The following is a 27,915-nucleotide window of genomic DNA, read 5'->3' on the forward strand; positions in this document are numbered from 1 at the left end:
ACAAAAACTCTATTCATCAACTTTCTTGATGTACCAACCCTCAACAAACTCATTTATTTCTAGAGCACCCGGGGGGCTACCCCAATCTTCCATTTTACTTAAGAGACAAAAGTACTCCACCTAAAATTTCACCATCTTAAAATTAGCTCATAACTGATGCTTCAAAAATAAGACTCTACAAGCCCTTGGTGAGAGAACACACATCGGCAACTCTGCTCTGATTATAAGACAATTTTAAATTATTTTTATTTTTAAGATTAAACATCCTCATTGACGATCAGAAACAGTCATTGCTGATTCTTTGGATACACACACGTAAAATGGTTAAAGTGATTCCTCAATTTTCAATGACACCAAAGTAGGAAAAAAGAACATTTTCACAGCTGCAGCCAAATTCTGTCCTTTTCCAGAAAATCTTATTTTGCTACCAAACCACTCACCAAACCGAAAGGAAAGACAATTTTTCAAAAAGCCAACAAAACCCAGAAATAGGGATCTGGGCAAGCCAAAATTATCCCAACAGTGCTGTTGCAAAAAGGGTAGGAAACCAAATTCCCAAAGCTCATTAGAGGAAAGCTTTAAAAATAATTTTAAAAGTTAGGACTGAACTACAGTGGTGTGGAGTTCACAAAGCTGATAATTAAAGAAAGCTCAGCTTGCTCAGCTTGGGAATATATTAGGCTGTCTCCTATTGCAGAAGAGGAAATAAGAATAGGAGCTGCTGGGGTTAATAGTGAAACTGTCCTTACCAACAGAAGGCTGGGTGAGGGGAAAGGGAGAGAAGGTGGAATGAAAGGCAGCAAAGACAAGTCGTTTTGATTTTAGGCCCTACTGCCCAGAAAGGCCGAACAGGGCTGAAATTCTTCCGAGCCAGTGTCATTAAGTAAGGACTCCACTCAAAACCAGTGGACTATATATTGGTGACAAATATCAGGTGACCCACAGTGTTTGTGGTATTAAAAATATCTTTTAAATTATAAATTTCTATGTTGCAAAGCAGTAGGCCAAATTGACACTGGGCCATCCAGTCGGTTTCAGAGTAAAAGGGCTCCCTCCAAAGAGAAGGCAGCAGAAATGGAGGCTGGGAGCAATGTAACGTGGAGTGAGTGAGATCAGGCTCTTGGTGAAATTCAGTAAGGCTTCTACCCACCCCAACTGCAAGGGGTAGTACTAGAGGGATGCTTCTCAGAGAGACAAAAAGGTCTGTAAGTTGAACTCTGGACCACTCTCCTTACCTAAAGCTTGGGGAAAAAATAAATATTTAAATTTTTAACTATTCAGAGCTTTGGGAACATAGTAATATTTAATATTCTCTAGTTTTCATTTTCTGAACCTTTGGCTTATACTTTTCTCAATTAAGTTACATTTTTCAATGTATGAACATGCCTTAGTCAGTAGTACCACACGAAAATATAAACCTCATTCTTCCTTATCTTCTACCTCGCAAGAGTGAATGCATGGTCTCCCTAAATATCCGGCAAAGGTACTTTGTATGCCAGACAAAAGATTAGAGCAAACCATTCCACTTCCACATATTGAGCAGCAGGAATGAACTAGTCTTCAATCTCATCTTCCAAAATGTCTCCATTGACGTTCATGGCATGGAACAACCTGGAAGTACATAATAAGGTACAATGTTACAAACTTGGAAGAAACTATAATTTCTTTCCTTCTCCCAAAAATACTTTCTGTACTCGTCTGATTACATCTTTTATCTTTTCTTCTCCTTTAATTTCCTACTGAGGGCTGAAATATAAATTCATTTGAATAAGCTGCCTTAAAGTTTATAAGAAGAACCCTTCTAGGCTCCAGACAAACTCTCCAGGACCAAGGATAAACAGTAATGGAAGACGGTTATCACAAAACTGACACTCAACGTACACAATACATAAAATGAGCCAAGACTGAGGAAGTCGGCCAATCCAGAAGAAGCTGAACTATTTCAAGACACTGTAACTATTACATGCTAACCACTCAGTTCTATCTTCATGGCCACAGCACTCTCCATTTGTCGAATGTTGTAAGTTGCCAACTTGTCTTCTTTCCCTTATTTTACCTAAAATGTATGCAATTTTCAACACTAGATTTCCAGTAGTTCATGGGCAGAGCTTGTTTCTTTAATTTCTTTTATAGTTTGATAACACCAATGATAACAGGTACTATAATGCCTATTAACAAAAGTCATCTGATCAACTGATGCTGAATTTGGAGCTTGTGGAGAACAGGATATTCACATTGTGCTAAGGAACCCCCACAGATCACTTAGTAATAATAATTTAAAAGTTACCTTTACAATAAAGCACATGATAAAACTAAGCATCATACTAATAGTGGAACAGCCTGATATCATGGGCCTGACATGACATAGTATCAAGTACCCATTCACTCCTCACGTAGTATTCTTGTCAAAAACGTTACTCTAAATCTAATCCAACTTCATACTAGTTTATAGAATATGGAGAGGATGGGGAAACAAATTAAAAGACACCATGGAGAAACAAAAATCCAGAAAGTAAGATGTTATATAGGACAACTGGCTGGTCCCCAAAAAGTCAATGTTTTCTGTCCTGGCCAGGTAGCTCAGTTGGTTAGAACACTGTCCTGTACACCAAAAGGAGCTGTTCTGTTCCTGCTCAGGGCACTTACCTGGACTGCGGTTCCCAGCTGGGGATGTGTGAGGGCAGCTGATTGATGTATCTCTCACACGCTGATGTTTCTCTCCCTCTCTTTCTCCCTACCTTCCCCTCTCTCTAAATAAGTAAAATCTTTTTTAAAAAATTGAGGAGGGGACTTCTATTCAGGAGGGAGACGTAGGTAAACACGGCTTGTCTCCTTGCACAACCACAGCAAAAATTACAACTAAACTACAAAACAACTAATCACCTGAAATCATCAAAAAAATTGAGCTGTATGGAAGTCCAACAACCAAGGCATTAAAGAAGTCATGTTCATCCAGACAGGTAGGAGGGGTGGAGATGCGGAGGTACAGGTGGTCCCACACCCACGTGTGGTAGATAAAAAGTGAGAGGAATTCCTGTGGAAGAAGGGATCCCAGACCCACACCAGAACACCCAGCCCAGAGTTCCAGTGCCAAGAAGATAAGACCCTATAACTTCTGACTGTAAAAACCACTAGGGGTTGGGGGCGGCAGAAGAAACTGCGGGAGTCTCAGGGATCTCCTTTTAAAGGGCCCACAACAGACTTAGGACTTACACAGACTCACTCCCTCTAAGCTCCAGCGCCAGGGCAGTAGCTGGAAGGGTGAGACAGAAGGGTCTGGCATCAGGGCAAGTGCTGGGGGACAGCTTCTTCCCAGACAAAACTCCACAGGCCGGGCAGCAGCCAATGTCTCCTTTCTGAGCCCTCCCCCACATAGAGCCACATAGCCACGACACCGTATCTGAGACTCCATCAGCCTGGTTCACACGGATTGCCCCAACCAACTTTCCAGTGTGCTTTTCCACAATGGGCTATGCTACTAAGACAGAGAGTCAAAGCAGCTCTACCTAATACAGAGAAACATACACAGGGAGGCTGCCAAAATGAGAAGACAAAAAATACGACCCAAATGAAAGAATAGAACAAAACTCCAGAAAAAGAACTAAACAAAATGGAGATAAGCAATTTATTAGACACAGAGTTCAAGCCACTGGTTATGAGGATGCTCAAGGAACTCATTGGGTACTTCAATGGCACAAAAAGACCAAGGCAGAAATGAAGGTTACACTAAATGAAATAAAAAAAAAATTTACAGGGAACCAACACTGGAGTAGATGAGGCCAAGAATCAAATCAATGATTTGTAACATCAGGAAGAAAAAAAACATTCGATCAGAATAGCAAGAAAAAAAAAGAATCCGAAAAAAGGATAGGCTAAAGAACCTCTGGGACAACTTCAACATTTTAATCATAAGGGTGCTGGAAGGAGAAAAGAAAGGACAAGACATTGGAAATCTATTTGAAAAAATAATGAAAGAAAACTTCGCTAATTTGGTGGAGGAAATAGACATAAAAGTCCAGGAAGCACAGAGAATCTCAAACAAAATGGACACAAAGAGGACCATACCAAGACACATCATAATTAAATGCCAAAGGTTGCTCTGGCTGGCATGGCTTAGTGGGTTGAGCACCGGCCTATGAACCAAAGGGTTGCTTGTTCAATTCCTGGTCAGGGTGAATGCCTGAGTTGCAGGCTGGGTCCCCAGTTGGGGGCGTGCAAGGGGGCGACCAATAGATGTTTCTCTCGCACATCAATGTTTCTCTCCCTCTCATTCTCCCCCCAGCCTGCCCTCTAAAAAAGTAAATAAAATCATTTTTTTAATGGCAAAGGCTAAAGATAAAGAGAGAATCTAAAAAGCAGCAAGAGAAAGCAGCAAAGGAACTCCTTTGTAGGTAGCAGCTTTGTTACCTACAAAGGAGTTCCCATAAGACTGTCCGCTGATTTCTCAAAAGAAACTTTGCAGGCAAGAAGGGAGTGGCAAAAAGTATTCAAAGTGATGGAAAGCAAGGACCTACAACCTAAATTACTCTATCTGGCAAAGCTGTCATTTAGAATGGAAGGGCAGGTAAAGTGCTTCCCAGACAAAGTAAAGCTAAATGAGCTCATCATCACCAAGCCATCATTATACGAAATGTTAAAGGGACTTATTGAAGAAAAAAAATGTCAAAACTATAAACATTAAAATGACAAAAATTCATAATTATCAACAACTGAATCTAAAAAACAAACTTAGCAAACAAGCAGAAGAGAAACAATCACAGATATGGAGATCATTTGGAGGGTTACCAGATGGGAGGGGGAAGGAGGAGAATGGGGGAAAAGCTTCAGGAATAACAAGTACAAATTGGTAGGTACAGAATAAGCAGGGGAGGTTAAGAACAGTACAGGAAATGGAGAAGCCAAAGAACGTACATGCATGACCCACAGGCGTAAACTAAGGGGAGGATTGCTGGAAGGAATGGGGGGTACCAGGTGGAGGGGGGCAAGGAGGAAAAAATTGAGACAACTGTGAGGGCATAATCAACAAAATATATGTTTTTAAAAAGTTGAGGAGGATTAAAAAAGGAAAATTTGCAGATAGCGTACTTTCATCATAAAACTCATTTCTAGTAAATAATATAAAAATTCACATATGCGGGAAAATGTGTAAAAGAATTCTCTAATAAGCAAAGCACTAAGTCAAACAGTAGTTCTGTGGTCTGTAAATCAAGAGCTAAAAACTGCTGCTGAGCCTAGAGAATTCTATGTGTACGCACCGGTTAAAACACGGGGAAGCAGGATCAGTGAAATGTTTATACGGGTTTGCTCTAGAGAGAGAGCCCATGCAAATCCAGCAGAAATACTGCATACAGCCAGTACACGTCATCTTGTTACAACCATCTAATTTCTGGTGGGAAAGGCAGAAAGGGAAAAATATTAAGGCTGTAAAAGCAAAAGAAAAATGCACATGCCAAAAAGATCCCATACAACATTTTCCTAGTCCCTTTTTTCATACAAGATACGGTATGAAAGATACAGTAACCCACTGATAACTTTAATGCTTAGTCTTTTGCATTATAAGTAAAACAAAATATTTTGCAGATGTTCCTACAACTAGATACTTAGTAAGTTCTCTTCTGATAAACATAGATACAAACCAAACATGTGCAGGGTGGGACAAAAGTAGGTCTACAGTTACGGGTACGGGAAACAGTGAATTCTTGTGTTCTTATTTATTAATTATTATGTCATTTTCTAAACAAACAACTGTAAACCTACTTTTGCCCCACCCTGTATTTTATAAGCAGAACATGTAGTCAGATCAGTACCTAAAATGTTTGGATTTAGTATGTGTGGTTTTAAACGTGTCACATGAATCTAAGACAACATTTGGCATCCAGTTCCCCGCTCTACCACAGGGCTGAGGCAATCAGGAGTGGTTAACGGGAGGCCGGCATCCTTACAGGAGTAGCTGGGGAACAACCCCCAGGTTCAGTTCAGACACAGAGTAAGTAGTTCTGCAGTTTTGCTGCCCACAGACAACTGCGGTCTGAAAACACAGGGTGGGGCAAAAGCAGATTCACAGTTGTTCATATGAAAAATAATACACTCATTGATAAATAATAATACAAAACTATTTTGCTTACATCTGTAACTCTACTTTTGCCCCACTCTGTATTACATGGAGAAGTCCAGAAATAAACAATTCATAAGCTTTAAATTGTGCACCATTCTGAGCAAGATGGAATCTTGTGTCATCCCAACCAGGACGTGAATCTTCCCTTCCCATCAGTCACCTAGCAGCCCTCTCGGTTGTCAGATTACCTGTCTCGTTATCGCAGCGCTTGTTTTCAAGGAACCCTTGTAACAGCCTGATGCTACGTCACAGTGCCTATATTATTCACCTCATTTCGTACCATCTCTCATCATCTCAAGAAGAATGAGTATATTACAATAATATATTTTGATACAAAAAGACCACATTCACATAACTTTTATTAGTGTATTATTATAATTATTCTATTACTTGTCGTTAACCTCTTACTGTGCCTAATTTATAAATTAAACTTCACCATGGGTATGCGTGTATTGGAAAAACACAGTACATACAGGGCTCAGTATTATCCCTAGGCGTTTACTGGGCGTCTCCCACAGATAAGGGAGGACTACTGTAATGAATTAGAACAGTAAAATAAAATACAAAGATATATTTTTATTTTATAACATATTAAGATTTTGTCAACAAGCAATAGACTTACGTATTTTAAATCAGATTAATGTGAAAATGTCTCCATTTCCTAAGCATATACTTGTTAAACAGGTATTTTAAACTCCAGGATAAACAGTTCTGACGGAAGTCTGACTTGATTTTTTTTTAATCACATAAATGAGTTAAGAACTGACTATAGCTGTAGTACAGCTTCCTCATAACCCATTCGGCGTCAAGGGGGATATGATGTGAGAACAATCATCACGGCACGAAAGCACTTTGAAAAGGGACATCTGCATACTTTTAAGGTCAATAACACTATTAGGTAGTGCATTTGTACCTTCCAAGTAAAAAAGGTTTAATAAATACCAAAATGTATTTTCTTAATCAGTCACAAAATTATAGGCTTCTTGGGACAATCTCAACATGCCGCGAGGCTGCTTACCTCTATGGGAATGCCGCAACACGGGCAGCTCTTCGAGTTCTTTTCGAGCCACTCCTTGCTTTCCATCTCTTCCAGCGCCTTCTGAATCACCCTCTTCCCATACCTCTGCTCCATAAATCTCTTAGTGGCCTCATCTGCTTGCAGGTACTCATTCTGTAAGTCTATTAATTTCTCTAGAAAGTGAAATGGAAAATTAACTTTTATACCACTTTGCACTGCTGATTATCCTCTTTCTCTCTCCTTTCCCATCTCTCTAAAATAAATAAAGTCTGAAAACAAGGAAAAGAAAATAATCCAAAGTGGAAATGCATATAACAATGGAAAACAAATGAAATGTCCAAGGAAATAATTATGTGTGAAAGAACCATTTAATGACATAATATTCAGTTATTAAAAGCCTATAGTTAGGATAGCTACAGCTCAATTAAAATACCTATTATAGAATCCAGAAAGAAAGTTACATTATAACTAGATAAAAGTTAGACATGCACAAGTGACACAGAACAAAAAGGAATCCTCCAATTAGAAAAGTTAGGCTTGTTAAAGGTGGTAGAATAATAGGTTACCTTTTTCCTTTGATTTTGACTTACTAGTGTTGACATGTTTAGTAGCACACAGTTAGATACAGACCAAATAAAAAAATGCAAAAGTTGAGACAGACACCGGTGTTCCACTACGTCAGCATCATTCACCATCTGACAATAACAAGGCACGCCAGAAAAACAAAAGCACCTTTGGCTTAAGGGCAAAGACTAAATGTTCAACACAGTATATTAAAAAAATTAGTGAATAAAATTTACCACCACAGCTAATGAAAAGTTCCTCCTGCCAACTTTCCCCCTTGACACTCTTCAATCTGGTTTCTATTGCTTCATCACTTAAATAGGCAGACATTCCCAAAGGCTTTACTTATAGACAAAAAGGCTTTTGTTCATAATCCTATCATCTTAATTTTTCAACAGGACCAACCAAGGATCCCTCTCAGCAATGTTCTAGTTACTTTATTAGGTTGCTTTCTTCATATTTACAGCGCAGTCTCCCTTTTCAATGCACTGGCCACCTTCTGGTGCACAGCCCCATCTGCACTCCGCCTCCACCCGTGAATGCTTTCTCTGCAGTGCGCTTTCCCATGGCTCCACCACCTCTGCTTAGATGTAGCAAACGTGTAACTTTTATTCTGTCAGTTTTATTCCTCTAATAATTCAAAACACTTTTTGTGTTCTCAGACATCTTAAAGGACAAATATTTACTGTGCCAATGTTCTCAACATAATAAAATTGCTTGTATTTCATGTATTTTATATGGTAATATCTAACACATATGTAAAAGAGATAGAGAATACCCTGGCTGGTGTGGCTCAGTGGACTGACTGCCAGCCTGTGAACCAGGGGTCGCCGGTTTGGTTCCCAGTTAGGGCACATGCCTGGGTCACAGGCCAGGTCCCCAGTGAGGAGTGCATGGGGGAGAACCACACACTGATGTTTCTCTTCCTCTCTTCTCCCTCCCTTCCCTTCTCTCTAAAAATAAATAAATAAAATTTTTTAAAAAAAGAGAGAGAGAGAGAATGAGATGCCAAATTTTGCTGAAGCCCCAAAGCCTACCTTAAATTTCTTCCTCAAATGCTATGAAACATGTGAAATGTACTTTAGCTTCTCAATGTGAAAGTTACAGAAATCTAAGTGTTGGCTTATCCTATGTTATGCTGAGTTCTCTGTCCCATCTGCCCGGAGCCACTACAAGATTCTACTCTAGGCACTGAAAGTATCTACTCATTTTCCTGTTGGGGCACTTCCTTGGAGATAATGACATCCTAACAGTGCCAATTAGTAAGTATAATATTTAACAGCAATAATAGTTACCATTTTGCATTTTACATCTATTAAACCCATTGTTCTAAAATTATCTATGGTAAAGAACTAGTTTTTCTCCCCTACTTTGATTGTATTTTGTAAAAAACAATCAAGTGAATTATTAGAAAAATGAAAGTAAAAATTTCATTTTAAGATCTGACATAAAATTGCTCTGAGACATCCCTATAAAAGTTTCAAATCTTGACCCTCAGTTTCTACATGCATGTGCTCTGAGACCAGTGTGACGACTATAACGAGTTTGAGAAGCGCTACAAGAGACCTTTTCTTCCTTACCACCACCCTATGAAGCAGCTACCACCATGGTCCCTGTTAGACCAACAAAGACTAAGTCACCCAAGTCCAGTTACATCGATCTCAAGGGCCTGGCTTCCCAACCCTTATCGAGGTCAGGAGTGGAAGACAGGCTTCACCCCCCGTGCCTGCTCCGGCAGAGGGCGGCTTTCTGGAGGGCTGTGTTGAGGAAGATTCTGAGGCTGCCCTGAGCTCGATGAGAAAGCACTCGATGCCTGATCAGACACACGTGCCACAGAAACAAGAGGGACAGCTATGCATCTGCCAACTGGATCTACATTATTTCATGTTCATGGATCAAAATTACCTTGCCATTCCTTCCCTGTACTGTCCTCCCCTGATCTATATGTGGTTTATTTCCTTACTTTCTTTAAGCCTTTACTTAAACCACTTTGCCAACGAGGCTTTCCACGTTTCCCAAAGTAAAACATCCCAAGCCCCTTCCCCTTCAGAACATTTCATATGCTGTCTGTGCTTTATTTTCTCTCCTCCTCAGCATTTACTACCATCTGATATTCTTATCTATGTTGCTTGCCTGTCTCTGGCATTAGACTGTAAGTTGTATGAGGGCATTTGGTCACTACTATATCCACAGATGCTAGGACAATAACTAACACAAAAATACCTTATGAATGAGCACTTCCAAGTGGGAAGCTGAAGTGATAAGTTTTGGGGGTTCTGGTGGCGGGGTAGGGGTAGAGGAACTGAGTTCACATAGCAACAACTTACCTGCAGTGAGCTTACACGGAGAGACGCCATGGTAGGTCAATCTGCACAAAGTACAGAAGGCAAAATTGCAGCTGGAGCAGATGCCCATGGTGCAGCCAGGCTCCTGCATCACCGGCAACTGGCAGCATGGGCGAGGGCAGTACACCACGTCTGCCATCAGGTCCAAGGTGGACTGGAGAAGCAGCTGATCGTAACGGGCGAATAGCTCTGCTGCCACTAGCTCTTTGACCTGGAGGAAAATATTTTAAAACATGTATATAAACATAGGTTTGACAATTTCCCAGCCAGTTCTGATCCTGAGGATACCCTCAGGCTGCCGGTGCAAATCAGACACGTATAAATTAAACCCCTCTACCTCACCAGATCAAACAAAGAGTGGCAAGCCTGTATCTTCACTAAGACGGTGGTTACATGGATCTACGCATTTGTCACAACTAAGCAAACTGTACGCATTAAATAAGTACATTAATGACTTAATAAATTTTTAAAAAATCACCCCAGGTAGGCTGTCCTGTGTTAAAGTCTGCAAGTGACTTGGTTAACCGATCCCAGGGATATCCCCCTCAGATCCCAACCTCACACAGACAGGCGAGTGACTGCCCGAGGTTGATGGCATCCTAGTAAACATACAAAGTCAGTCACCAGAATTACTTTATACTTTTTAGTCTTCATCCCTGCTGAGGACTGCCCATTCTGAGGCCAGCAGAGGGAGCATTTATGTATGCTTAAGTGGTAAAGTGAGACCACAGCATTCCTGGTGGACACGGGAAACAACCTGCGGGCTGGCTCCAAGGCCTGGGCTGCCCTGCGCCCTATCAAGGAAGCCTCTGAGAAGATGTCTCCCTCCGGGAAAGAAAATTAGGATGCAGCTGTCAGTAAAGAGTTACCTGACCAGGAGTGGCCACCGAAGTACACTTGGGTTCGGGGCAGCTGAGGCACTGAACTTGGCCATCTTTGATCTGAATTTCAAAGTAGTCCTTCAGACAGGCTTTGCAGTACACGTGCCTGCAGTCTAGGAAGTACATGCATTCACTCCCCAGCTTCTCACAGAAACAGATATTGCACAGGAACAATTTACTATTAAAGCATTTTATCTGCTGAGCTTGATCAAAGTCCAGGATTTCCTGGATCAGACTTGATAATGATTCCACATCCTGCACAGCTCTCTCATCCACAGCTTCCTCTTGGTCTACGTCACAGCCGGCTGCTCCTCCAAAATCTAGTGCTGTGCTGGTAGAGGCTTGAGCCATCCTTCTCTGCACTTTTTTCTGAGAACCAATCTTCAGCTCAAAAGGAGAGACAATATTCAGGTAACCTAGGGTCTCTTCCTTAAGAAACTGCATCCAGGCAAATAGGACCACGCTGCCGCGATGTTCTTCCCACAGGTTGTCTAAGTGCTTGCAGAGAGCAGACAGCTAGGAGAAAACACATGAGGATGCTGGTGAGTTTGGGAAGACCATGATTCCTTCAGCTCCTGATTTCCCTTAAAATCCTGAAGTTAGGCTCTCACGCTTCCTAATGCGATTTCTTTCCCAACTGTGATAAACTGTGCTGCAAAACAGCACAAATATTCTTATCGGAGCCCTTCTTAAACTATTCAGCAGCATGAGCCATAGAAACAAAGTCCGAAGAAGCTAAAGGAAGAGCCACGAAACCAAAAGAGATGGAATGACTTTACAAGATGTAGAACTTGGTTTACATATGTGCCGCTCAATGGAGGGCTTTTTCTGTTCTCTGCTTATCCTTTGTGTTAGTGCTGCTACACACCTCATGCGGGAGAAAGAGATCCAGTTCTAAAATGAACTATTTCTACTCCTGTGGAGTCCTAGCCCTATAGGTATCTTGCAATAATGGTTAGAAAGAGAATAGTTTAAAGGTTTAAAAATTAATTCTACCTTTCAGTCCTATTAAAAAGCTAACTCATGTGGAAAGAGTCAGTAACAGGATCCAATCTCAGAGTCCTTGTTATTCAGATTCACAAACTGGTTTTAACCGAGCCATCTGGGCTTACACCAGATCCTGGTTAATGGAAGCAGGCAGGCTAGTATTGAACCGGGATATGATAAGCTCTCAACATGGCCTAGCTGCCACAGGGAAAATTCACATTTTCCAAGCTAAGCCATGAAAGTTTAAACTGTTTCAAGTACTCCACCTTAAAAGTAGTCTGTTCAATTTGAATGTGACAAATATAAAAGAACTTTCCATTACTAATGTGAAATATTTGTAAGTAGAGCTCAGGAATTATAAGCAGTTTTTCTTTTTAGGTAAACATCCAAAAATAAGCCTTCTAGATGCAAAACAATTTTGTAAATTTAAATAGAAAGTGAACAAAGACCACATTTTCTATTCCTTGCTGCTCACTCAGCCCTACATAGGCAGGAACTGAAACACTTACTGACCAGCTCAAGGTTGGACAACTAACGCTTTTCCACACTTACATGAATATACTTTTTAGAAACCAGCTGGAGCTGTAAAATGGAATAAACACTAAAAGGGAAGCTCTGAGCTCTGTTTGAGCCACCAAGTCCAATGAAGAAGCCATTCTCCTCCACCCTCTTCTCTTATCTGCTGAGCTTGATCAAAGTCCAGGATTTCCTGGATCAGACTTGATAATGATTCCACATCCTGCACAGCTCTCTCATCCACAGCTTCCTCTTGGTCTACGTCAGGAGAAGGCCCGGTTGCTCCTTCTCAAAAGAGGCATCCGGGATGCACATAAATGTGAAGAGGGGGGAGGTAGAAGGAGGAAAAGAGCAAGAAAAAGACTGCATATGGAGGAATAATGGGACATTCAAGGAAACTAAGCCTGCTTCCTTCTCTATGCCAACCCCAGTCCAGTGAAGACAGGTCCACATACCAACTTCACTAATAGCACGTGAAATTCTCACTGCCAAGGACTCAGGGCTCAGTAATGAACCACGAGGAGCATAAGAGACCAGCTGAATGTCCATTACATGCATAAAAAAACTATTTGATAGAAGATCCTACTGTAATTTTAGCTATGTAACGTAAAATAATGAACCACCCTCTTCTCTCCATACCCTCTAATGCAGGGGTGTCCAACTTTTTAGTGTCTCCAGGCTACACCGGAAGAAGAGTTTTCTTGGGCCACACATTAAATACACAAATGCTAATGAAAACTGATGAGCAAAAAAAAAAAAAAAAAAAGGTTTTAATATACGATTTTGTATTGGGTCACATTCACAGCCATCCTGGGCTGCATGTGGCCCATGGGTTGGACACCCCTGCTCCAAAGCTGGCATTAAGTAGATTCTGTTTGGCTGGAACCTGAAACTACAACCACACACCCAGTTAATCTGTCCTTGTTGTGTGTGTGTATGTACACATGCATGGATGTAAAGTATCAAGAGCTCTCTTGAGAAATTAGACTGTAAGTATCTAAATAATTCAGTCAACTATCAGTGATCTAAATATCAAATAGCCTTAATATTGGGAAGTGGGAAAATAATCCACTGTCTAGTATATAGTGCCTCTGGCACAGCTATTAAAATGTAAGGTAATAATCCTTTTATTCTATGTGTATTATCTTTAAAGTTTAACTTTGTTTTTAAACCTCAATTTTAAGCTCAATTCTATAAAAGCACTCTCATCTAAAAGATTAGGCTGTAGGGGCATGGGAGAAGGGGGATTGAAAACTACATGATCAAAAAGGAAAACTGACAAGCTGTTCCTTAAGGTCAGTAACTCTGACAGCTTTTGTCTTAATATACATCAACCTAGCAATCTTCATCATGACTTCTAGAAAAGTAGCTAGCTGCTGCTGACCCACTATCTACCCCAGAACACTTTATATTAGCTTCCAGTCACAGTTATGTCTGTCAGGGTGGTTCACAATGCTTCATGAGCTATCTACAGGAACTGTATACACTCCTATTCATGTGTAATCACATCTATGTGAGAGATCAGTCAACAATTATTTGTTCTTATTCTAAGACCTTTAAAAATAGAAGCACTTATTATGTTTACTTAGGACATTTGTCTATTTTAACTACATTAGCTCAATTTTAGCCCTTCTAATTACAATTAAATCTTTGTCTTAAGGAATTGGATAAGAAACTACGAAAAAAAGGAAAAATTCCAACATCTAAGGAAAATAAGGAGAACCTTATAGTTTCATCACAACACAGATTAAATGGGAAAAATAGCAAGACAAGAAACAATATACTTGATTAGAAATTACTCACTGTAATTCATAATAATTAATCATCTGAATTACTGCCATTCCTTTCTAAAATACCAAACATTTTCAGTTCATTAACATTAGGATTCACAAAGCCAAGGGGAAAAAATTACAAAATCAAAGCCATTTGTTCTTCATGCACTGAAGTCAAGATCAAGGTAGTCTTCAGTTAGAGATGATTTTTAAGTTTCTAAAAATGGAGAGGAGAAATTAAGTTTTGGGTCTAACCTGAGTTGGTGACAGCCATTTGCCACTAAGTGTGAATGAAGGTGGGGAGGAGGATGGATAATCTGGTGGCAGTTCAAAGTTCAGCACAAGTGGAGGCAGAAAGCAAATGGTGTATTCAAAGCCACCATTCTGGAGACACTCATTTGAATTGCCTGAACCAAAAACAAAGATTAGAAAGGATCAGTTGGTCAACACTCGAGTGTCCCTTACTATTGAGCAGTGCTCAAGAAGATGTAATGCTTTCATTGAGGGGATAAAAACCCTCCCCAAAGCACTATTTCCAAATTTTAACTTCATAGTAGCCTCCATCTTTTAAAAAAATCTTGTAAGCCCTTGAAAAATCTATTAAGCACCATGAAATTTATAATGAAGATACACAACTTATTCTTGTATACACTTTTGAGTACAATTCCTAACACTAGTGAACAGGTAATACACAATGTTTCCTTTGTTGTTGTTTTACAGCAGATGATTAAGGACACAATGTAAAGGATGTTCATTTCTATCAAAGAGCTATGACCTACTTAGACCACCATGTGTCAACTACCCATGAATCATAGTTGGGACAATTTGTGCAAACACAGTGATCTCAGGCTTGAGGGCAAGATACCAAACACAACACCCAATGTTTCAAGTTAATCATACATTCTTTTCAATGCCTTTATAGTAGAAACATTTGGGAAAGTATGCATCAAAGCCTTCTGTAAATGTTTTTATCAAATACAGTTTTTTTTCCTCTGAAGCAAAGGGTCACAGAAAGACATCAAATGTCTCACGTTCATGGTAGTTTAAGTGATTCTGGAAACCAAGTAATATTAACAACCACCATGGTTCTTTAAAGGTTTCCACACATTATTTCATTTCCTCTTTTATTACCCCTGTTAATAGCCAATGACTCATGGCTGATAAACTGCTAGTTAGAAGATTAGGATGCATGGGATATGCAGGATAATATCCCAAATTCAATGGTCAAAAGGTGGAATCAAACTGAAAACTGTTTACCTCCCAGTCTAATGTTCACTTAAAACAGAAACATGCATTAAATGCCTAAAAAATTAGGTGATAAATAATTTAGGTTTCAGACTCGGAGATACAACAGAGGACAGACTGAGAGCTGTCAGAGCAGAGAGAGGGAGGGGGCTGGGTGAAGGGATTAAGCAGTACAAACTGGTAGTTACAGAACAGCCGCAGGGGTGGAGATTACAGCACAGGGAACAAAGTCAATAATATCGAGATAACTATGCACAGGGCCACTGGGTGCTTGGAGCATCAGGGGGACCCCTCTGTAAAGTACCTGACTGTCTAACCACTTTGCTGCACATCTGAAACTAATACAGAATAATACTGAATGTAAACTGTATTTGAAAAATTAAAAAATAATAATTTAGGTTTCACTAAGAAATTGAGAATAACCTTTATTTAGAAAAATCAGTTTAAGAGAATACTGTTAACTAACCGTTCACGAATATCTTGAAATTTGGTGGCAAGTCCAAATAGATCCTGGTTTCTCCACCTTGGACAGACTCTGCTTTTCTAAATTCATCTCCATCATAAATACTCGCCAAGGCCAGCAATTCATCCTCCTGAGCTTCTCGGTCTTCTGACGACATTTAATTTTCTGAGGAGCTGAAGATAATCATCCAAATCAGTTAAGAATAGAAAAAACTCAGGGTTTGGAAAAGTCTAGTGGCACCAAAAAAAAAAAAAAAAGTACCTCACCAACAATTGCAAAGGATTAATCAATATTCTCACTTTTCTGCTAAACTAAAAAAAATGACAGGCATGTAAATTTTCTAGTAGCTTTGCAATAGTAATGGCCTTTTTTCCAAAGAATGTAGTGCTTTTAATTGCTGACTTTTATCGGTTAGGTATACCTGATTTAGGGGAAAAAAGCATAATTTAAAAAATATTTTTAGAAAGGACAAATCACAAATTACTTTGAGTTGTCCACGACACCTAGCAACATGTCTTGCCCACAAAAGGAGTCAAAATATATTTGACATACTTTTAAAAAATAAATATTTACAATCCACAGGAATCTCTACCACAGGTTTTCTCAACCTCAGCCCTATTGACATTTTAGAACAATTCTTTGTCTTGGGAAACTGGCCTGTGCATTACAGAGTGTGTAACAGCACCCCTGGCTTCCACCCAGTAGATGCCAGTAGCATCTCTTTCCCTCAAAGTTGTGACAATTAAAAATATCTCGACATAGCCTAATGTCTCCAAGAGGAAAATTACTCCCAGTTTAGAACACCTTGTTCTAGAGAATGTTACAGGCACAGACACTATATAAGAGCGTTAGATACACTGAGGAAGCAGCAAAGTAACATTACATTTTGGAAATATCAGATTTTGTCAAATCAGTTTTAAGATTTACCATTATCTTAGGTAACACAAATATACTACAATTAAAGTGTGAATCAATGCTTTTTAAGCACAGCAACTTAGAGGTGCACCATGATTTCATATAATTTAAATGTGAAAAAATATGTAATGAGACTGAAAATTATCTAATAAAGCAAAAAATTAACAATTTGTCAATTAAAATATTGGGACTATAACTGCATTTGTAAATATGATCCCTCTTGACCAAAAAAAAAAAAAAAATTTAATTGGAATGCACAAAACTAAAAAGTTAGGACATGGTTTCTCACATTATAAAAAAGGTAGACACTATGAAATTTAGACAAATTCATTTAAAATAATTCCACTTTCAAAAAGTAATTTTATTGCAGCAGATAATGGTTCTGCTTAAGTTGCACCCCTCAGACACACCGACACATTCCATCCGAAGTTAGTCAGTACCTGTTGATAACAACCAGAAGAAAAGAATGACACTGCGGTTTATTTCAGTTCAGAGTTTGGAATTCATGCAAATATTCCATTTATTCTCCAGATGGTGGAGACGAGACTGCTGAAGTTGGAGAAGAGGCCAAGATGTGGAACTCATACTAGGTATACTATAGAAATCCTGCCATCTGAAACAAACAAACAAAAAAACACACAAAAGATGGTTAGGACCCTCCCCAAATTTAAATTCTGAATTTCCATTACTGCCACTTAACATCCTAACACACAATCGACCTTAATCTACAGCTGCATAATTACTCTCCTAGAACAACCTAACTAAGCCACATGGCTAAAGGGGCGTTTGCTCACCCAGCAGAGACAGAGGTCTTATCTGCCATTTTCAGCCCTGGGAGGAGCTCAGGACCATCAAGGTCATGAGAAGACAGCATATTACACCCCTTGACAAACGCCTTCTAGGGTTGTTTTTCCTTCCCTCTTCTGCTGCTTCTATTCCTTCATTTCCTGTCCTCCTCCAGTTTTTCCTCTCACCTGCTTATGAATTAATCTTGCCAGGGACACTCCACGTTAGGTTAATTTAAGCATGATAGCAGGGTCTTTAAAAACAAAACAAAAACACTCGCACGCCCTGGTCAGTGTTGCCCAGTGGCTAGAGCATTGTCCTGTAACCGCAAGGTTGCGGGTCCGATTCCCAGTCAGGGCACATGCCTAGGTTGCAGGTTCATCCCTGGTCCAGGCGTGGGCACGGGCACATGTAATTCCCTGGCCCCCCCGCCCCACTTGGGATATGTACGATCCCTGATATGGATTCCTGATCTGGATATGTATGAAGGCAGCCAATCAATGCGAGAGCATTGATGTTTCTCTCCCCCTTCCTCTCTCTCTCTAAAAAAGCACTCACACACATGCATACATAGGCAAACTTTTTATTGTAAGAATATTTATTTTCCATCAACCTTATTTACATTCTGTTTAAGAGTTTGTGGAAAAACAGCTTAAGGCCACTCAGTAGTTGTTCCCCCAACTCCATGGCCTGCGCAGTAGGGGCTGCAGACCAGTCTTCAGTGGCAGGTTGAGCGCTCCGCTCTTCCGTGGGAAACTGCTGAACAGGCACAGAGCACACCTGCGCCTTCAGACCAGTCAACGACCTCAGGCTGAGGGGTGGTGAACTCGGGAGCTGAGCAGTCCATTCCCCCTGAAATTCTTTGTGGTCACAGACTTTTCAGTAGTGGCCTGCTCTTCCTTTTCGATCTCTTCATATCTCTGTAGAAGCAGAGATCAGGCATGACTTCCTATGGGTGTTCATGGGATGGTGCTGTGCATGCACAGAATTTCCTGGGCCAGCATTCATATCAGATCCACTGAGCGAGCGCCCTGGTTGCTGCCAGAGATGGCAATGTCCAAAAGGCCCAGAGGAGAGTCTGTGGTAGGTAGGTTAACACAAGACACCTCTGTGAAAGGCTGGTTGGTGATCAGTCCTGGGATCAGTAACCACCAGAAGTCTCTGCTCCCAGAAGGCTGCCTGGTCGTGGCTAGCAAAGGTTCCAGGAGTGAAGCGGCTGGCAACAGGAGTGGCTCCAGTGGCAGCAGCAGACTTCGACACAGCTCACTGGCCAGTATTCCTGGACGGTATGACACTGACATCAGCGAGATTTTCAATGGCAATGATGGAACAAGCTGCCTGCAGAAGCTTCTCCCAGGTTCTCTTCAGATTTATGATGTAGGTGCCATTGAGCTCCCTTTTGTAGATGTCCTGCTCCATGTGGAAGTCAAGGCTGGTGCCACCTAAGTGGGTTCCTGCTGCAAGGAATTTGAGGACACCCTCTTCCTTCGTTTGCAGGACATCAAGGGCTCCTGACCTTGTGGAAGTTTCCCTGTAAGTTATGTGGGAACTGAGAATAATGCCATGTGGGTCCTTCTCAGGGTAACAGAGAAAGGCTAAGTTGTGTTCTATATGCTTTAGAGCTAGGCTCCGGGGGGTTGTGGGGGGGGGGAGTGAGGGGGATGGGGAAGTGTGGCCCATAGATGAGTTATGGAGAATCCTATGAACATACCAAAAGTATATGCAGAAAGGTTATAAAACCAGAGTCTCAGATATATGACTCTCAAATAAGCCCAAAACTGAAATTCAAAATCAGCTTACACTTACTGAACACCTACCATGTACAGTTACTATATTAGGTCCTTTCAAGTTACCTTATTTAATTTTAAACAATTTTACCAGATGTGTAGTACCCGTGATAACATATTAAGCTTCAATAACAAATTAAGCTTTGTTTCTTCCTGTTTAAACATTTATAAATGGGGTGAGAGATGAACTTATAGTTTCTGGTTTAAGGTTTTATAGTTTCTGGTTTATAGTTTCTGGTTTTCTCCATTCATTAGAATCACCTGAGCAATTAAATCAGGTATCAGCAGCTACCCATGCTCTCCAGGCAGTTCCTATGTGCAGCCAGGGTTCAGATCTCCCCCAAGCAGCATTTCTCATCAACAGATCCTCATGACCTACCCCACCAGACTCCGGCTTCTGAGGCTGCCAAGGGTGTTCCCAGTCCCTTAATTCAGGTCGCTGACCTACCTTTCCCTCTGATTCTATCCACTCAGCCTTCCAGACCCAACTCCAAACCCCTACTACATGTAGAAATTTTTAATTAGACATGATGGCTGTGCTTAAAAATCCAGCAAACTTTTTTACTGTAACTTCCCTGGGCAATGGTCATATCTCACCTTGCACTGCAGCAGCTTGCACTTACTTTCTCTCCAACCAGACTGCATAAATTCCTTAAGGGCAAGAATCAAGTCTTTTGCATCTGTGTATTGTTCTCAGCATCTGGCAGTGCGTTGCATTAGACATTGAAAAAATCAGTAGTGAATGGCATGAGATGCAGTGAGCTGAAATGGGGGGCAGAACCCTAAGGTGTAGTAACTGCTCTGCCACATCCCACTAGAAGGAGGTTGAGTTGGTCGTCACAGTAACAGCAAGAACAGTAACACTTGGTGAACTCTTATCGTGTGTAAGTAAGCCCTTTAAATGAATTAACTGTTAGATTTCCACAACCCATAAAGCAAGTTCGGTCACTATATCCACTACACAGATGAGAAAACTGACATTTTAAGTCCTTTTCTGGTCCAAGGTCACACAGCTAATATATAACTAAATCTGGATTCAGACCGCCCTGTTTCTTCACTTGTAAACAGGAACCATAATAAACCCCTGCGCCAACAGACAAGAGATCATTCCAGTTTAATACTCGTTTTGGCAAACCAGAAACCGCTACATTGCTGAGGCGAGCCCCTTCTCTCCGGGTTTCCCTGAGGCCTGGGAAAATCCTTCTCCTTCTCCCCTACCAAACCGTGGGGACTCCAAATCTGGAGCCAGCCCTGGCTCCGGAATCAGCACGCCGCCGCCGGTGTGTCTCCACCGCTCACTAGCCAGCGTGGAGAGTCGTAGTTTGTGCGACTCACCTACAACCGGGCAGCAGGCCCGAGCCTCGCTGCCTGCCCCGGCGATCGGACACAGAGGGCGCTGTGCGGCCGTGTGGGGTCCCGAAGAAGCAGGACGCGAACCCTTCCTTTTCCGAGCACCCCGGGGGGGGGGGGGGGCGGTCTTAGCCGGGCCGGGCTGAGGGGTCGCCCCGTCCCGTGTTCGGGGGGCTGAAGCCCACAAAGCACTCCCGGCCCGGCAGCCCCTCTCTGTCCCGCGCGCACGGACCGGGATCCCCACCGTGCCTTCCCGGCCGCCACAAAGTGCCGGGCCCGAAAGTTCCGCCCTCCGCCCTAACCTCGAGGCCCCTCACCACCTAAAGCCAGACCTGTCTGGAGACGCCCAGCTCAACCTGCGCACCGCCTCTTCCGTCTTAGGAGCTGTCAGCTGAGCCAGATGGATCCGGCTCCGGAGCCGGGGCGGGAGAAGGGCTCTGCGCAGCCGCTGTGTTCGCCCCGGCTCCTCGGCCGCCCCCCGCAGGCCGAAGACGGCGCAGCAAGCGGCACTAGCGTCACTCCCACACCGCCTGAGAAAGTACTACGCAAGTGAAGAAGTTTATACAAATGCAGATCTAGGGCCCTCTCTCCTGCGGGCTCCTTTCAGTAGTTCTGGGATAGAGCCTGGGAATTAGAGTTTTTATCAGTCCCAGAGGTGATCGCGAGGCAGAAGCAGGTAACTCCGTTAACAATCCCAGACCTGCTCCTCCACAAGTACTTAAGCCGCCTCTTCCTCTGCTCATCCCCACTACCTCCTTAGAAATGCTGTCCATGTTTCTGGCACCTCCGCGGCGAAAGTGTTCACTCATTGTTCATTTTATACCAATAATATCTACCACATTTACTGAGCAATTAAGATGCTTCAAGCACTGTGCAAATGCTTTGTATACATTGTTTATCTTCCCTACGACCTTATGATTTAGGTACTATTTATTCTCACTTTATAAATGAGGAAACTGAAACTTAGGTTCAAAAACTTACCAAAGGGCACATGATTGGTAAGAGGCTGCATGGGAATTAAAATTACATGTCCCCTACTTCATGCCATATACAAAAATTAACTCAAAGTGTACCAAAGACCAATACGGATAGCTAAAGCTAACTATAAAACTCCTAGAAGAAAATGTAGGAGTAAATCTTCATGAACTTGGACTAGGCAATAGTTTCCTAGATATGACACCAAAACACAAGCAACAAAAGAAAAAATAGGTAAATTGGATCCATCAAAATAAAAACTTAAATGCTTTAAAAAAATACTACTGTCCTGACCAGTGTGGCTCAGCTGGTTGGGCATCATCCCTGCAAAGTGAAAGGCCACCTGTTTGATTCCCCTTCAGGGCACATGCCTAGGTTGCGTTCAGTACCCTGTGGAGAAGCATAGGAAAGGCAATCAATTGAAGTTTCTTTCTCATATTGAAAGTTTCTTTCTCATATTTTTCATATTGAAGTTTCTCTACCTCTTTCTCCCTCCCATCCCCTCTTCTATAAATAAACAGATGAATAAGTAAATACACACACACTCAAGGTGAAAAGATAACCCACAGAATAGAAGAAAACATTTGTAAATTATGTATCTGATAAAAGTCCAAAATCCAGAATATATAAAGAACTACAACTCAACAATAAAAAGGCAAATAACTCAATTTAAAAATTGTCAAAGGCTATGAATAGAAAATTCCCCAAAGAAGATATAAAAATGGTCAGTAAATACATGAAAAGATGTTCAACATCATTAGTCATTAGGAAATGCAAATCAAAACCACAATGAGAAACTGCTTCATGTGCACTAGGATGATTATAACACAAAGACAGGTGGTAACAACTGTTGATGAGGATGTGGAGCAATTGGAACCCTCATACACTGCTGGTGGGAATGCAGAAATGGCATAGCTGCTTTGGAAAACAATCTGACAGTTCCTCAAAAAGTTAAACGTAGACCTACTCCTAGGTATATACCCAAGAGAATTTAAAACATATGTTCCCACAAATACCCATATACAAATGCAAAATTATATTTGCATGTATTTACATTCGTATATATTTATTTGCATATAATATACACAAATGTACACTATAGCAGCAGTATTCACAACAGCCAAAAGATAGAAACAACTCAAATATTCATCAGTGGAGAAGTGGATGAACAAAATGTGGTATATCCATACAATAGAATGTTATTCAGCTATAAAAAGAAAAGAAGTACTGATACCTGGTACACCTTGGATGAACCTTGAAAACATTATGTTAAGTGAAAGAAGTCAGACACAAAAGATTATGTATGGTATGATTCTGTTTACATGAAAAGTTCAGAATAGACCAGTTCTTCCAGACAGAATGTAGATTAGTAATTGCCAGGGTTGTTCATGTTCAAGAGTCCTTTTTCCTCTTTGCTCAATCCCTCCACCTCTACCTTCCCTCCAACCCCAGAGCTATCATCCTGCTCTCCACTCATGAGTCTGTCCCCATGTTCCTTGTTAGTTCAGTTTATTCATTAGATTCCAAATATGAGTGAAATTGTATGGTATTTGTCTTTCTCCAAAGGGCTTATTTCACTTAGCATAATGTTCTCCAGGTCAATCCACACTGTCACAAAGGGTAAAATTTTCTTCTTTTTTATGGCCAAGTAAAATTCCATTGTGTGAATGTCCCATAGTTGTTTTATCCACTCATCTACTGTTGGACACTTAGGCTGCTTCCATATCTTGGTGATTGTAAATAAGGGATAACTTTTAAAATGCAAATGATCACTCCCAATTTTCTGTCCTGTAAATTTTGACTGTCATGGAGCAGAGAACTAACTATCTCTGTGATAAATATCAAAAGCAGAAACACACTATTTAAAAATGCAAAGGAGGGAAGAAGAACCTCTGAAGTCATTCACTAATGTCATTATCCATGTTTAGCCAAAGCATATAAACCAAGAGCAAATCTCATGCAAGCCTACTTCACAATGCTCCAAGGCGAGACCATGAATCCTGCGGAGGCCTCCCAGATGCAAAGAGTGAGGGAGCCTACCAACCAGCTTGGGAAATTCTCACAAAGTCAGAGCAGGTGGTGAATTGTGACATCATGCTGTGACCTCAAGTCAGAGGTTACAGGATGGAGGGAATAGAAGAGAGAATTTTAAAGCAGTGTTAATAATTTGGATGAATGTTTAAAGTGGACTGAACATTTAGCTCTGTCCTCAAGGATGCTGGATGATGGAGTCGAAGGCTAGGAGAGGATGGGCTGTGTGACCTAGACCAGAGGTCAAGACCCAAGGCATTGGGTAGAGAAGCAGGAGTGAGTCACAGACTATGCCTGGTACTGCCAGGGCCATCAATGCCACCCTTGTTGTCATCGATTACTGGCATCCAATGGGTGTCCAGAGATTTGCTGAGCTCGCCCCACCTGCCCAGGGGAGAGAGCCTCCTTTTCAATGGCCGTCACTCATGAGCACCCTGAAACAAACCCTGACAGGCATGGCGGGGGGGCAGCCGTGTGGAAGGGAAGCCCTGCCCCAGCTCTGGGAAGGGACTGGATGGTGGCGAGCCCCGCCCCAGTGCAGAAGTGTCACTGACTTCCTGCTGGTCTTCTGTCATAGTGTAGCTGCTCTCCTCATGGATCTTAACAGTTTTACTATTATCACATGAGAATCTGAAAAATTGGTTTCTCTTTAGAATAAGGGTTTCATTCTTTGAAAAAAAAATGGTGCTACTACACTAAAACCACAATTATACAAAACTAACAATCAGAGTGGTACTCATGTCCTAGGCCCTGCTCTAAATGCTGTGTATTGACGAAGCTAAACCTTATAGAAACTATATAACTTAATTACAATATTTAACATCCCTATTTTAAAGCCAAGGAGACTGATCACAGAGACATTAAGTGACTTGCCACTGGCATTCGGGTGGTAAATTATGGAGCCAAGCTCTGAACCCAGGCAACTGGAATCCTGAGCCCCACCTCATTAACCCCAAGCCTATGCTTAAATCAAGTCAATACTTTGCTCAAGGAAAGTGACCAGTGGGGTCTATAAGGAAAAATAACCAGATCACCTGTGTGACCAGCTTTCCTGGTCAGTGCAGCTCAAACAGTACCTCAGGTCATTCCAGGATTATAAAAACACAGACTCCTAAAAAGGTTTGAGGTGGCCGACACTATAAAATGTTTTCTGTGCTTCTGAAGCAAGTAAAATTTGATTTACAATAATAGACACAGAATGATCGTGTTTATACTTACAACCTGGCATTTTATTATTATTCCCCTGAATAACAGTGAAAAGAGTTTTGTAACCCCCAGGTAACGTGGCTCCGTAAGAAGGAAAGAGGGGTGAGATTTAGCAGCAGCTGCCATCATAAATCAGCGTGTGGTTGCTTCTCTCAGAGCTCCAGGCTCAACTCCTGGCTGTCATAAACGTGTAAAGGGAAGCCCCATGAGAATTTATGTAACGAGGGGAAGACTCATTTTCCTTCCTGCAAGAACCTCTCTGAAGCAAGGTGAGAATTGGGCTGATTAGATTCTATGTGAAGAAAGAAAACCAAGCCAGTGGTTTAGAGGACAGGAAAATATGGGTCAACTTCAGCTACTTCCCTTACTCCCCCACCACCAAACAAAAAAAAATTGACCTTGTAAACAGAAAAGAACATTCTGAATTCCACAAATAAATGAGTGACTGGATAACTGAATAAATTAATGAATGAGTGTGATCCAGGCTTCCTCCGGGGTGGTTTTCACAGTGTGAGAACAGTTTGATCCTGAATCACCCAGAAATGCTGAATACATAACAAGGCCAATCAACACAGTCAGCTTCTGAATATTCATGCACAGATGATGCTCCCAGTCAATATGTTTGATTTTTGTGTTTACTGATAGATGTTCAAATTCACTGAGCAAACCAAAATTCTAAAAACAAAAAAACAAAAACAAAAATAACACCCCACAGCAGAAAAACGGAAAAGAAACATGTTGAGAGCTTACATTATTTCTAGATAGGACTGCCAGATAAAAATAATTTCATTGTTTATCTGATTTGTATTTAACCTGTTTCTGGGCTAATAACCCTATACAGAAAATAGGAAATAGGGCTGAGGGCAGTATCTGGGGACCATGCCTACACCTGGGAGTCAGAGGCAAGGAAAACCAAAGGAGGAATCAGAGAAGCAGGCAGAAGAGTCTGCAAAAATCTGGAGGGAGAATCAGGTATGAACAGAGCTTCTGCTGAGCAGGGCCACAGGCCCAGGGGAGAGGCGGGGACCAGGAGGATGCTCAATGAGAAAGGCCCAGGCGCTGTAGAGTTTGGCCCTTACAGTTGGTGGTGCTTCTAAGAAATTCTAAATCAGTGGTTCTCAGTGAGGTTGGGGTGCATGTTGGAATGACCGATAACATATCAGAACCGAAATCTCTATGTTGGAAAGAGCCCACTTCCCCTCTGCAGGTTGGGGAGAGAAACATAATATACGTGCAACCCTTATCAGCTCAGAATTTATGTGGTCCGGTTTGGGGGCTGTGCTGTGGTTACTGGCGCACAAAATAAATTATAAATATTTTCTTGCACTTTTTTCTTGGAAACCATGAAGAAGATCCCTAGTTTACAACAATCCAGCCAAAAGTCCTTATCTTCAACTTACTTCCTTGCTCTTTTCTAGTGGACCCCTCCGTGATTTCCTCAACCTTCAGCCATTCCCCGTCACCACCTGTTTTTCGTTCTGTTAAACAGACCAATTAGACCTCTATTTCCAGCAAAAGGTCCAACATCCCCAACCCTGTCCCTAATGATCTGAAAGATGAAGCCTTTCCAAAGAGGGGAAAATGGAGCTGACTATTAGAAAACTTCCTGTTATAAAACAGAGCAGTGTGCATTGTCTTGCCCTGTCCCTGGTAATTTGAAAAACTTTCCAAATGATTCTGATATCTGGCTGCCTGTGTGTCTTAACTCAGACAGAAAGCCTTTTTATTTCTTGAAAAGTCCTATTTCTTGGCAAATTTCTCCCTGCAGAGTTCTTCTTTCTGCACTGGATCCAGAAAGAGGTGCCACTGCGTGGGAGGGGACATCTGTCATCTGTCCCTGCGAAGGCCACAAAGTGCCGTGCCACCAGTGGGTGGCCTGAGTGTCTACCTGAATCTCACGGTCAAGGTTCCTGGCTACATTGCTCTAACTCCAACAAGATCTTAAAAAAAAAAAAAAAAAGGCAAACCTTAGGAGTTCCAGTCACCTTCCCAACTGGAATGACCCTGAGGGTGAAGCTCCCCAGCGTCATCAAGCTGCGGATGGGTTCACGCAGAGCCCCGGGGTGGGCAGCCAGCCCAGCAAGACACTGGCAGTGTGAAACCTGATCTGAGCCTTCCAGCTGGCCTGTGACTCCCCTGGGGGCCAGAGTCCCACTCTGCTGGCCGGGCTCCTCAAGGTCCTTTGGACTCCAAGTGGGTTTGAAAAGATCCCCTGACTCCTGCCCCTGCCATTTCACCCCTGAAGCCCTCTCCTAACCCTGAAGGACTTAAGTGTGAACAACTCCAAGTCCAGTGGTGACAAGGCCTCCGAGCACCAACCCTGATCTACCTTAAAAAAAAAGGAAGTTTCAGACTTGAGGGAGGCTATGCTCAGTTGTTTCAAAACTCAGGGTGATGAAGGACTTTTAGGCAAAGTCCAGCGACAGCTCCATTCACCCCCTGGACATGAGGCTGCTGATGATCAATTGACCCCTGTAGCCAGAAAGGAGGAGAGAAAATTACTAAAGAAGGCCCCATTCCCCAAGGAAATTGCCTTTAATAAGTCTGGGGCCTCATTTGCTGGCTTTGGATTCTTTTTTTTTTTTTTTTAATCATTGATGAGAGAGAGAGAAAGAGAAACATCAATCAGCCGCCTCCTGTATGCTCCCTGACCAAAGATCGAACCCACAACCTAGGTATCAACCAGGACTCAAACCCACAACCTTTTGGTGTACGGGAAAATGCTCACCTGGCCAGGGTGCTGGCTTCGAATTCTTCAAGGGTCGTCTTAGCTTCATGCCCCCAATGTTAATATAACAAAGAAAAACAATTAACCTACCTGTGAAATCTAAATTCAAACTTTCTCATGACCCCTGAGTCCATTTTTTTTGCCTCCATGGTGTCAGTCAAGACCACATGCATGCACACACACACACACACACACAGAATGCACCCACACACATATAACAATGTCCTTTCA

At 41.7% G+C, this 27,915-nt stretch overlaps 1 protein-coding gene and 1 pseudogene across 4 annotated transcripts; both read right to left on the reverse strand.

The window, feature by feature from the left end:
• Positions 1–216: 216 nt before the first annotated feature.
• On the reverse strand, positions 217–21,197 carry RNF14 (ring finger protein 14). 4 transcript variants are annotated; one of them, XM_045823204.1, is made up of 10 exons: positions 20,730–20,863; positions 19,992–20,094; positions 17,262–17,434; positions 15,910–16,079; positions 14,454–14,605; positions 10,912–11,439; positions 10,025–10,253; positions 7,134–7,306; positions 5,256–5,386; positions 217–1,611 (listed from the first exon to the last, which is right to left on the reverse strand). In XM_045823204.1, the coding sequence occupies exons 4-10, from the start codon at positions 16,061–16,063 to the stop codon at positions 1,554–1,556; spliced, it is 1,425 nt and encodes a 474-aa protein (XP_045679160.1). In that variant the 5' UTR covers positions 16,064–16,079; positions 17,262–17,434; positions 19,992–20,094; positions 20,730–20,863; the 3' UTR covers positions 217–1,553. The 4 variants fall into 4 exon arrangements, with proteins under 4 accessions (XP_045679160.1, XP_045679150.1, XP_045679143.1 ...); XM_045823194.1 differs by lacking the exons at positions 19,992–20,094; positions 20,730–20,863 and adding an exon at positions 21,077–21,197; XM_045823187.1 differs by lacking the exon at positions 19,992–20,094 and having other exon boundaries at positions 20,730–20,865.
• On the reverse strand, positions 18,186–27,733 carry LOC123808482 (annotated as a pseudogene).
• Between the last annotated feature and the right edge of the window lie 182 nt (positions 27,734–27,915).

The sequence above is a fragment of the Phyllostomus hastatus genome, unplaced genomic scaffold, assembly GCF_019186645.2.
Source record: "Phyllostomus hastatus isolate PE091 unplaced genomic scaffold, TTU_PhHast_1.1 phas_contig_150, whole genome shotgun sequence".
Lineage (NCBI taxonomy): Eukaryota > Metazoa > Chordata > Mammalia > Chiroptera > Phyllostomidae > Phyllostomus > Phyllostomus hastatus.

Coding starts and splice junctions, on each gene's coding strand:
- RNF14 (XM_045823194.1), bottom strand. CDS start 16,063: ATGTCGTCAGAAGACCGAGAAGCTCAGGAGGATGAATTGCTGGCCTTG. Junction 14,606..15,909: donor TTTCAAGATATTCGTGAACG/GTTAGTTAACAG, acceptor TTTTTGGTTCAG/GCAATTCAAATGAGTGTCTC. Junction 1,612..5,255: donor GCTTCCCCGTGTTTTAACCG/GTGCGTACACAT, acceptor ATGTACTTCCAG/GTTGTTCCATGCCATGAACG.